The sequence below is a fragment of the Microplitis demolitor genome, chromosome 9, assembly GCF_026212275.2.
Source record: "Microplitis demolitor isolate Queensland-Clemson2020A chromosome 9, iyMicDemo2.1a, whole genome shotgun sequence".
NCBI classification, from domain to species: Eukaryota; Metazoa; Arthropoda; class Insecta; order Hymenoptera; family Braconidae; genus Microplitis; species Microplitis demolitor.
In genome coordinates, this window is record NC_068553.1 from 2,229,231 (window position 1) to 2,242,472 (window position 13,242).

Below are 13,242 nucleotides of genomic sequence, written 5' to 3' on the forward strand. Positions count from 1 at the left end.
GGTCAATTAAAAAATCTATTAATTTTTTTTTTATTTATCGATTATTCAAATCGATATATCGATTTTTTTCAATCGATTATACAGTTCGATAGATTATAAATTTTTATATTGTAATTATTTATTTTAATTTATCGATTTGTGTTTTTTTTAGTTAAGGTATCGATTATGACTATCGATTAATCGATCACCAAAATCGATATATCGATTATTCAAAACAATGTATCGATTGTTCAAATCGATGTATCAATCATCAAATCTGATTAACCGATGTTTAAATGGTTAAAATTTATAAATCGATGTATCGATTATTCAGATCGATATCTCGATTATTTAAATCGATGTCTTAATTATTCAAATTGATAATTGATATCCGAATTATTAAAATTGATAACATAATGCATCGATTACTTAAATCGATAAATCGATTATTTCAATCAATAAATCGATTTTTTAATTTGATAAATCGATACCTCGATTAATAAATCAATAAATCGATATCCGAATTATTAAAATTTATAATTCGATGCATCGATTTTTCAAATCAATAAATCGATTATTTAAATCGATAAATCGATACCTCGATTAAAAAATCGATAAATCGATTAAAAAATCAATAAATCGACATTCAAACTTTCAAAATTGATAACTCGATAAATCAATTAATAAATCAATAAATCGAAATCCGAATTATTAAAATTTATAATTCGATGCATCGATTTTTCAAATCAATAAATCGATTATTTAAATCGATAAATCGATACCTCGATTAAAAAATCGATAAATCAATTAAAAAATCAATAAATCGACATTCAAACTTTCAAAATTGATAACTCGATAAATCGATTATTTAAATCGATAAATCGATACCTCGATTAATAAATCAATAAATCAAAATCCGAATTATTAAAATTTATAATTCGATGCATCGATTTTTCAAATCAATAAATCGATTATTCAAATCGATAAATCGATACCTCGATTAAAAAATCAAGAAATCGATATCCAAAGTATTAAAATTGATAACTCGATGCACCGAGTACTTAAATCGATACCTCGATTAAAAAATCGATAAATCGATTAAAAAATCAATAAATCGATGCCCGAATTATTCAAATTGATAACTCGACACATCAATTAATTAAATCAATAAATCGATTATTTAAATCGATAAATCGATACCTCGATTAAAAAATCAATAAATCAATGAAAAAATCAATAAATCGACATTCGAACTATTAAAATTGATAACTCGATGCATCGATTAATTAAATCGATAAATCGATTATTTAAATCGATACCTTGATTAAAAAATCAATAAATCGATGCCCGAATTATTCAAATTGATAACTCGATACATCAATTAATTAAATCAATAAATCGATTATTTAAATCGATACCTCGATTAAAAAATCGATAAATCGATTAAAAAATCAATAAATCGATTAAAAAATCAATAAATCGATGCCCGAATTATTCAAATTGATAACTCGACACATCAATTAATTAAATCAATAAATCGATTATTTAAATCGATAAATCGATACCTCGATTAAAAAATCAATAAATCAATGAAAAAATCAATAAATCGACATTCAAACTATTAAAATTGATAACTCGATGCATCGATTAATTAAATCGATAAATCGATTATTTAAATCGATACCTTGATTAAAAAATCAATAAATCGATGCCCGAATTATTCAAATTGATAACTCGATACATCAATTAATTAAATCAATAAATCGATTATTTAAATCGATAAATCGATACCTCGATTAAAAAATCAATAAATCAATGAAAAAATCAATAAATCGACATTCGAACTATTAAAATTGATAACTCGATGCATCGATTAATTAAATCAATAAATCGATTATTTAAATCGATACCTCGATTAAAAAATCGATAAATCGATTAAAAATCAATAAATCGATTAAAAAATCAATAAATCGACATTCGAACAATTAAAATTGATAACTCGATGCATCGATTAATTAAATCGATAAATCGATTATTTGAATCGATAAATCGATTATTTAAATCGATAAATCGATTTTTTTCCGAATTAAAAAAAATTCACTTTTTTTTTTTTTTTTTTTTTTTTTTTTTTTTTTTTACCATAATATGAAGTCTCCCAGCTTCACACTTATATTGATAACACCCCGAGCCCCAGTGCTGCCATTGCCTCGCTTGTTTACATGTTCTCTCTTCCCACATATCATTAGTATGATCAAAACACCTCGAGTGCGGCCCGTAATTTTCTAATGCGAAATTTTTTTCTGGATCTGCTCAAATTAAAACCAACCAAACAAAACAATCATCATTATCATCATCATCATCATCACTTGTCATAATTCCCTCAAATAAATTCATTCAAATTTACTCACGTGGATTGTTCTCTTCATAAAGACAATGAGAGCCACGAATCACAATATTCTTAGCCCGCCACGTGAACTCTTGTATGTAAGGACAATAGTCAGCCAGAGATACTGATCCGCCGTAGTATTGTTCTTTACCCGACTGCACATGTGGGATCCAATCAAAATTCTATTCAAAAAAATTTTATCTTATTACCAACAAGTAATTAAATTTATTTACTTATATAAATAATTACTTTGTCTTACCTGATATTTTTTTGGTAAGGGCTGCGGATGCTCTACAAGATTACACAGAGCTACTGAGCTTCGATCGTCAGTACACTCTGTTTGTAATGGATCTTGTTTAACTTTATTACAAAATGGATGAATTGTTTTCCCCCTTAAAGTTGTAAAAATAAATTAATTAACTACTTAATTATAAAAACTAAACAAACTTACTTTGGATCCTCATCACTGAGCATCAAAAAAAAAAAAAAAAAGATTTTGGAGAAAATTTGAATTGAGAGAAAATTGAAAACTATAAAAGTGGGATTTTATTTGAATGCTTACGATAGACGTGATGAGCGCGTAGATATCCATTCCTTGCAAGATTTCATAGCGAAATCACAGCCTAAGCGGCGACCCCATCCCAGCTCTTGGGCCATTGAATAGTTGGCGGTGTACCAGCCGGTGTCTTCCATTAGGGCAAGGGTTATACGGGAGTACACTGGATTTTGTGTATGAGTACCAGTCATAGCTTCATTCTGATAATTTACAATATTTATTATTTTTATGAGTTATTAGTAAATTTTGGTTATAAGATTTTGAGTTATCGATTATAAGATTTTAGTAAATCGATTGAAAGATTTGTCTATTTTACGATTTTAATAAAATGACTACAAGATTTAGATATGTTGATTACAAGATTTAAATATGTTGATTACAAGATTTAAATAAATCGATTACAAGATTTACATAAATCGATCACGAAACTTATTGATCATAAGACTTCAATAGATAAACTACAAGATTGAGATAAATCAATTTTAAGATTGTAGTATGTCGATTGAAAGATTTATCTTTTATAAGATTTTAATAAATTGATTACAAGATTTTAAGAGATCGATTGTGAAATTTTTATGCATTGATAGTAAGATTTAAGTGAACCAATGAGAAGATTTAGATAAATCGATTACAAGATTTAGATAAATCGAACACGAAACTTATTGATCATAAGACTTCAATAGATAAACTACAAGATTGAGATAAATTGATATTAAGATTTTAGTATATCGATTAAAAGATTTGTCTATTTTACGATTTTAATATATTGACTACAAGATTTAGATATGTTGATTACAAGATTTATATATGTTGATTACAAGATTTTAATTAAATCGATTACGAGATTTACATAAATCGATCACGAAACTTATTGATCATAAGACTTCAATAGATAAACTACAAGATTGAGATAAATCGATTTTAAGATTTTAGTATATCGATTAAAAGATTTGTCTATTTTACGATTTTAAAAAATTGACGACAAGATTTAGATATGTTGATTACAAGATTTAGATATGTTGATTACAAGATTTAAATAAATCAATTACAAGATTTACATAAATCGATCACGAAACTTATTGATCATAAGACTTCAATAGATAAACTACAAGATTAGGATAAATCGATTTGAAGATTTTAGCATATCGATGAAAAGATTTGTCTATTTTACGATTTTAATAAATTGACTACAAGATTTAGATATGTTGATTACAAGATTTAAATATGTTGATTACAAGATTTAAATAAATCGATTACAAGATTTACATAAATCGATCACGAAACTTATTGATCATAAGACTTCAATAGATAAACTACAAGATTGGGATAAATCGATTTTAAGATTTTAGTATATCGATTAAAAGATTTGTCTATTTTACGATTTTAAAAAATTGACTACAAGATTTAGATATGTTGATTACAAGATTTAGATATGTTGATTACAAGATTTAAATAAATCAATTACAAGATTTACATAAATCGATCACGAAACTTATTGATCATAAGACTTCAATAGATAAACTACAAGATTGAGATAAATCGATTTTAAGATTTTAGTATCTCGATTGAAAGATTTATCTTTTATAAGATTTTAATAAATTGATTACAAGATTTGAAGAGATCGATTATGAAATTTTTATGCATTGATAATAAGATTTAAGTGAACCAATGAGAAGATTTAGATAAATCGATTACAAGATTTAGATAAATCGATCGCGAGATTTAGTGATTTCAGTATCTCGATGGAAAGATTTATCTATCATAACATTTAAATAAATCGATTACGAAATGTAGATAAATCGATCACGAGATTTATTGATTATAAAATTTTAACATAAAAATACAAGATTTAGAGAAATTGATTATAAGATTTAGCATCTCGATTAAACGATTTATCTATTATAAGATTTTGATAAATTGACTACAAGATTATGATATAATGATTACAAGATTTAAATAGATCGAGTATGATGTTTATATGCATTGATAGTAAGATTTAAATAAATCGATTATAAGATTTACATAAATCGGTCATGAGATTCAGATAAATCGATTACGAGAGTTATTGATTACATGATTTCAATACAAAAAATACGAGATTTAGATAAATCGATCACGAGATGTATGGAGCACAAAATTTTAACACAAAAATTGCAAAATTGGGGCAAATCGACTATAAGATTTCAGTATCTCAATATTAAGATTTATCTATTATAAGATTTTGATAAATTGCCTACAAGATTTAAACATATCGATCACGAGATTTAGATAAATCGATTACAAGATTCAGCCAAATCGATCACAAGATTTCAGCATAACGATTGTAAAATTTCAATTAAAAAATTACAAGATTTTAATAAATCTGCTATAAGATTTTAATGGGTTGATAACGAGATTTAAAAAAATCGATTGCAATTACAAGATTAAGATAAATCAATTACCCGAAATCAATGTACGAAATATAAGATTTGAATATATCGATTACAAAATTTCGATAAATCGATACTGAGATTCAAAGGAATTTTAAAGATTTATATAAATTACTTTCAAGATTTAGTAAATCTTGTAGAAGATTTCTATATATCGATTAAAAAATTCAAATTTATTGATTGTATATTTAAAATAATCGAATAAAAGATTTTTATGTACTGATTACAAGATTCTAGTGCATCGATTACAAGATTTCGATACTTAGATTAGAAAATTTAAATAAATCGTTGGTGTAAAAAGATCGATTTAAAATTTCAGTGTATCGATAGAAAAAAATGAAAACGTACCTCGAAAACTCTTTTTTCCCAGTGGGTGAGTGCGGTACCATCCTCGCCCTGGTCCTCTAATTCTGCGCCTTCCAAATTAGGGCAATTAAAATGCGCACGTACTTCTTCTCTGACACGCGGTGTAACAATCATCTGCATCGATCGCTCGACGCTGCCACCCCTCACATGCCACTGCGGCCTCACTATTGTTTTTATCGTGTTCTCGCTCCACTGGTGCGTTTGCAACCTTTTCATTAAAAAACAATCGATTAATTACATAACTCCAATCAATAATTAGACAAATCGTTGACTTACTTTTCATTGAGTTGAGGTTTTCCGGTTTCGGCGCGTCTTGGTGTCCGGGGTTCCCCGTTTTCATCGCGATAAAACGCATAGAGACTCAATGAAAAACCTAACGCGTGTAATATTTCATGTTTTACTGTACTCAATAGTGTTTCTAGTTCCTGAGGCTTTGTGCTGATGCTTCCAGGACATAAATTTGCATGTCCGGCAATTGGCCTAAAAGATTTAATTCATTATATATTATTAAAATAATTGTTAAAATTTATTTTTTTCATTTCACTTGATAACATTTACTTTAAATTAATTATTTTTATAAATCACTCACAATAATTTGCGTTATCTATTTATCATACTGATATATTTTGATAAATAAATTTAGAAAAAAAAAACATTTTTTAAATTTTACAACCAATGATATTTTATAAATCACCTCAGGTATGGGTTGTTGGTACTCATTTAAAAGCTCTCGTTATTTTCTACAAGACTATAAAAAAAAAATAATTATTTATCAGTAATTAAAATTGTTGTTATTATTATTTATATAATTTGAACTTTAAACGCTGATAACTTTTAAACCGTTGGTCCTACGGTATTTTTTTACATAAACAAATTTGTTGGCAATTAAATTACCGATAAATTTTTATCAGACATAAAATAGCGTAAAGTCAATTGTTCAAAAGTTATTAGCCATTTAAAATCTATACAGCTAATTGTCGCAATGGCAATTGTAATTACTCGACAATTAATAAATATTTTCAATGACATATATCGACAGGAAATCGCCTGCGCTTTGAAACGAGTACCCACAACCCATACTTGTCTTGAATATTTGTATCGATACCCAAAATATCGATATCGATTTTTTACATGATAAACTATATACAATTTATTTCACGTAACTTTTTTTTTTATACCGGAATTTACCTGTCTAATGCAGCTTCTTGTTGACAATGAGCTGCATAAGCAACAGTCAATCCATTATGACAACGTTCTGATTGTAATGCCGACACATAAAATACAAAGTCAGCGCCATCAATTCCTTCACCAGCTGTACTGCCCTCTTGTACACCGCATTTTTGTCCAGTTGCATTACATACTCTACATACCTATACATATCGAAATTTCTTATCAATTTATAAAATTCAAATAACAAATTTTACCGCCAAAAATTTTAAATTCCTTTTTTACTCTCGCAACGGCTCTACAGCCCAAACTATCCATTTTTCACAAAAAACATCTCATACATTTTTTATAGAGAATTTAATTCTCTACAAAAAATGTCTCTTTGACTTTTTCTCTATCTCGCATATTTTACTGGTAATTTTAAAAAATAAAAAGCGCGGCAAAATTCTATATGAAATAAAATTTTAAAATAATTAAAAAAGATTTTTATTAATCAACAAATGGATTAATTACTTAATTCATATGTGAATCATATGTAGAAGCTTTTAAAATAATTAAAACGTGATTTATAGCATCATCAATTTGTTATAATTTAAAAAAACACGGAATGTATTTTAATGAAATTATTTAATTAATTTAATTATTTAATTTGTTAAAATTGATTTTATTGATAACAATAATAATTATCATTTTATAAAGAGTGGATTTATTATTGTGCAAGTAATAATCTCGGACGTAATATTTAATAAGTAGCTTAATGTAAAATATTGAGCTAAAACCCTCTACTCTAGCATTTTCCTCATTTATTTTTCCCTTTTAACATCGGAAACGAAATTAATAATTATTATCTTTAATTAATAGTAATAATATCATTGTTATTATTATCAGTAACAATGCAATGATATTAGTAGTATTTGTGTTAAATAATTGAAATCTATTTACAAAATATGAAAATTTTGAATTTTTACTACGCGAAATTCTGTTTAAAAAAATATGATAGTTTTTGAATTTTTTATGGGGTATTTTGAAATCTTATTATGGGAAATTTTAAACTCCAGAAAGAATTTCGATTTAAAGGAATGAGAAATTTTAAATATGACTGTGGGGAATTTTAAGCTGTTATGGGAAATTTTGAAATCTTAATATGGGAAATTTTTAATTTCATGAAAAATTTTGATTGAAAGGAATGGAAATTTTTAATATGACTGTGGGGAATTTTAAGATATTGTTATGGGGAATTTTGAAATCTAATTATGGGAAATTTTAAACTACAGGAAAAAGTTTGATTTAGTGGAATAAAAATTTTTAAAAATGACTATGGGGAATTTTAAGATATTGTTATGGGGAATTTTGAAATCTAATTATGGGAAATTTTAAACTACAGGAAAAAGTTCGATTTAGAGGAATAAAAATTTTTAAAAATGACTATGGGGAATTTTAAGATATTGTTATGGGGAATTTTGAAATCTAATTATGGGAAATTTTAAACTCCAGGAAAAAGTTCGATTTAGTGGAATAAAAATTTTTAATAATGACTGTGGGGAATTTTAAGTTATTGTTATGGGGAATTTTGAAATCTAATTATGGGAAATTTTAAACTCCAGGAAAAAGTTCGATTTAGTGGAATAAAAATTTTTAAAAATGACTGTGGGGAATTTTAAGATATTGTTATGGGAAATTTCGAAATCTAATTATAGGAACTTTCAAACTCCAGAAAGAATTTATATTTAAAGAAATGGGAAATTTTTAATATGACTGTGGGGAATTTTGAAATCTTATTATAAGAAATTCAAAGTCCAGGAAGAATTTTCGTTTTAAAATTTGGAAAATTTTAAGTATTACTGTGGGGAATTTCAAACTATCTTAATGGGGAATTTTTATTCGATTTATGTCTAATTTTAAACTTTAATCATGAAAATTTTTAACCTTCTTTATAGATAATTCTGATTAAAAAAAAATGAAAAATGTACGAAACTACTATGGGGAATTTTCAATAATTGTTATGGGGAAATTTGAAATGTGATCACGGCAAATGGCGAACTATCACTGTAGAGAATACCGGCTTTATAAAAATTGAAAATTTATAATATTACTATGGGAATTTTAAACTAGTGTTATGGGGAATTTTAATCTATGGTCATCCGCTATTTGAAAGATCTTTATAGAAAATTTTGACTTAAAAACAAGGAAAATTTATACTAGTATAGGAAAGTTTAAAACACCATTATGGGAAATTTTAAACTATCGTTATGGGGAATTTTCATTCGATTTATGTCTAATTTTAAACTTTAATCATGGGAATTTTTAACTTTCTTTACAGATAATTCTGATTAAAAAAAAATGAAAAATGTACGAAACTACTATGGGGAATTTTCAATAATTGTTATGGGGAAATTTGAAATGTGATCACGGCAAATGGCGAACTATCACTGTAGAGAATACCGGCTTTATAAAAATTGAAAATTTACAATATTACTATGGGGAATTTTAAACTAGTGTTATGGGGAATTTTAAACTAGTGTTATGAGGAATTTTAATCTATGGTCATCCGCTATTTGAAAGATCTTTATGGAAAATTTTGACTTAAAAACAAGGAAAATTTATACTCGTATAGGAAAGTTTAAAATACCATTATGGGAAATTTTTTAATCGAGTAAGGAAAATTTTTAACTAGCCATAGTAAAATTCGATTTAAAAAAATCCATAATTCCCACGATCACTATGGGGAATTCGAAATCTGACGCCCAAACTCCCAAAAACAAATAATGTGAAATTTTAAGATCACCATAAAAAATTCTAACTCGCTGGGTATTTATAGGAATTTTACCAAAATTAATCAGAGTTTTCAAAATAATACCTATGGGGTATTTTGAAAAATTTATTTATTTATTTTTTTTTTTTTTAAATCATCCAGTACAAAATTACTCACATCAAGATGAGCTTCCGGTACATTAACTTCCCCACACATGGTCGTAGGTCGACACGTATCGATGCAATACGTATGGTGGTCTTTCACAAAAACTCGGCTGCTCTCACATTTACTGTAACAAAAAAAATTTTCCAATTTTTTTATAAATTTCCTCCATTTTCTCTACCGAAAACAATTCAATTATCGACTATATGAATTCATTTAGCCATAACAAAGTAACTTTACTTCTAACGACTGATAAGTATCAGCGTCTGATGGATTTGAATTAAACCTGATTGCAATGGCAAGTCAATTAAGAAATTTCAAAGTGAAGAGCGTGATTGATATTCACGTAGACGGCATAGATGTGTTGTAATTAACATGTGTGCGTGTAAGACAAGTGAACGAGAGTAGAGGGTAGTAAACAACGCAAATTAAGTCAATATTCACATCGTGCATGCAATTTCAAACTTATATTATGGGAAATTGCCTATCGATTTTATGTACTATTTACACTTTTACTGCTCTATCCTATAGTGTCTGTAAGTTACAAAATAATCGGTCATAACCTATAATTCAAAAGTCGCTAAATGGTCATTTTTATTGAGGTTACATTCAAATTTCCCGCCATTAGGCACCAAAAACATAAAAGTTCATCTTTTAAGATAGATTTTCCTCAAAGGGATTTGACCAGAATATTGGCTTCCATTTGATGTTTCCAGTAATAGACAGTGAGATTTGGATAGACGTCCAGAGAGTTCACTTGAAAGAGGGTTATCTTTAAAATTTGAACAATGGTTATATTGCAAACTAATCAAAATCCTGAGTTCTCTATCGGCTTATTGTGAAGCTTAGCGTTCTATTGTGGGGAAACATAATTTCTACCCACCGTATCTCAAACTGCTCTAAGTTGGCCATCACATGGGAATTAGAGGATTCTGTAGTAGTTCAGGTCATCGCTAATTATTTTAGCCCTTATTTTTGAAAATTAAAAAACACTGACCCCGCCTATCTTAGACATCTTTGGCCGCTGAAGTACTTGAACTTCCACCAAGATTTCTTATTTCATATATTTTAATTACTGGTTATCTGCCAGATATATTAGGGTGGTCCAAAAAAAACCAACTATTTTTTTTTTGAGTCTCTTATGAAAATTTTTTGGCTTACGATGTTTTAAGAAGCCTTTCCAAAATCGACGATAAAAAATTTTCAAGAGGTCGCTCACGAATTTTTAAAATATCAAAAATCATCGAAATTTGAATTTTTTATTTCAAATTTTTTTCTTTCTTGGCAGCAATAGTTTACATTTGTGAAGTTATGGCTACGCTGAATATTTAAGCCCAAATTTAAATATTTAAACCTCGCTCAATAATTTTGAATGTTTCCGAGTGCTGTCTTTTGAACGTTTTCGAGCGACCCGAGAATATTGATAATAAAGCTTCTCGATTTTTTTACCATCAATTTGCATCACAATCAATGAAAATATAACAGAGAAATATAAATAATAAGTTATCTACATACTTTTTTATTTTTTAATTCAAATTTTCGGTTTTTTCGCTTATTCAAAATTTAGCAAATTTTATTGTTTAAGACTGTCCTGTATATTTTTGGTTATGCAAAAGTCATATTTTAGTGAAATGACAATAATTGAGTTATAAAAAAATACAAAAACTAATTCAAAGTATTAGTCATATATTATCAGTTGATATTCAAAATTTTTGAGCGCCGTTTAAATATTTAAATTTCGCGCTAAAATTTTCAGCATAGACATGATTTTACAAATATAAACTATCGTTGCCACAAAAAAAAAAATTTCGAAGTAAAAAATTCGAATTTCAATAATTTTTGATATTTTCAAAATTCGCGAGCGACCTCTTGAAAATTTTTGATCGTCGATTTTTGGAGAGGCTTCTCAAAACATCATAAGCCAACAAATTTTCATAAGAAACTCGAAAAAAAAATAGTCGGTTTTTTTGGGCCACCCTAATATATAACAAACATATATTTTATAGGTATTTCAATTATATAACGAATATTTTTTTTTACGTACAATTGCCAATTGTTATATATTTTAAATATATATCAATTATATTTATTTCGCATGTTAATTATATTTTCATATATTTCGATTATATTTCACATATATGATATATATTTTTCCCATGACGTAACTCTTTGGATAATCTCTTATAATGCCGTCTCTATACACAAACGCTAGCTTTCACCATTGACGTCGGGACGTCGGAAGTAGGGTTAGTAGGAATTACGTCGTCTACCGTCAGTTTTATTTCTTCCATGCCCGTCACGAATCCTTTATACTTCCACTCTTCCCTACTTCCTACTCTCCGATCCCCACCCCTCGCTCGTCTCTCCGACCCCCACTTCCTCTCGTTCATACTCGAGTCTTTCCAATCAGTTCGAGTCCCCACCACTCACCGCTCGCCTGACTGTCTGAACTTTTCATTTTTGGCACTTGTATTCTGTATCGAAGTACAGTCGCGTCTTGCTTATCCGCATGGTCGGAGATTCGTCTTCCTACTCAATTCCGGACGTTAAAATACCGGATATTAAAAGATGAAGTAAGATGATGGATACGCTGGAATTCGAGTTCGAACGTAAATAGACAACAGAAAATAGAAAAAAGAGATGCTGAGAACCGAAAAAAGATGGAGATGACTGATGGGAAGGGGGGAGGGGTAAGGAAGAGGGATAAAGATGAGGAATTGAAGGAGGAGACTATGAAATCCCGTGGGTGGAATTTCCATCGTCTCGACTAGATCGAGGTGATAAGAAGCATAAAAACATTTGAGCTCTGGAATGATGGAAAAAGAGTAAGAAATTAAGGAGGTTAGGAAAAGTTATTACTGTAACGAGGTTAGTTTTTTTTCTGTGTAAAGTTGGCAAGATCTGAAGAGTTTTTTTTCGACGCTAGATTGAAAAGTTATAAAAATATAATCATATATTATTATTATTAAAAAAATTGTTAAAATTTATTTTTTTCATTTCACTTGATAACATTTACTTTAAATTAATTATTTTTATAAATCACTCACAATAATTTGCGTTATCTATTTATCATACTGATATATTTTGATAAATAAATTTAGAAAAAAAAAAAAACATTTTTTAAATTTTACAACCAATGATATTTTATAAATCACCCCAGGTATGGGTTGTTGGTACTCATTTAAAAGCTATCGTTATTTTCTACAAGACTATAAAAAAAAAAATAATTATTTATCAGTAATTAAAATTGTTGTTATTATTATTTATATAACTTGAACTTTAAACGCTGATAACTTTTAAACCGTTGGTCCTACGGTATTTTTTTACATAAACAAATTTGTTGGCAATTAAATTACCGATAAATTTTTATCAGACATAAAATAGCGTAAAGTCGATTGTTCAAAAGTTATTAGCCATTTAAAATCTATACAGCTAATTATCGCAA

The 13,242-nt window shown here is 27.7% G+C and overlaps 1 protein-coding gene across 1 annotated transcript in view; it reads right to left on the bottom strand.

Annotated features, from left to right (window-relative positions):
* Window positions 1–13,242, bottom strand: part of LOC103577100 (leishmanolysin-like peptidase) — a 120,123-nt gene that overhangs the window by 1,287 nt on the left and 105,594 nt on the right. Inside the window, exons 5-12 of the mRNA XM_008557602.3 lie at window positions 9,813–9,924; window positions 6,905–7,086; window positions 5,993–6,196; window positions 5,699–5,924; window positions 2,928–3,121; window positions 2,625–2,757; window positions 2,388–2,547; window positions 2,119–2,285 (exon numbers count right to left, since the gene is read on the bottom strand). Coding sequence (XP_008555824.1) covers window positions 2,119–2,285; window positions 2,388–2,547; window positions 2,625–2,757; window positions 2,928–3,121; window positions 5,699–5,924; window positions 5,993–6,196; window positions 6,905–7,086; window positions 9,813–9,924 — 1,378 coding nt within the window. The remainder of the gene's footprint in view (window positions 1–2,118; window positions 2,286–2,387; window positions 2,548–2,624; window positions 2,758–2,927; window positions 3,122–5,698; window positions 5,925–5,992; window positions 6,197–6,904; window positions 7,087–9,812; window positions 9,925–13,242) is intronic.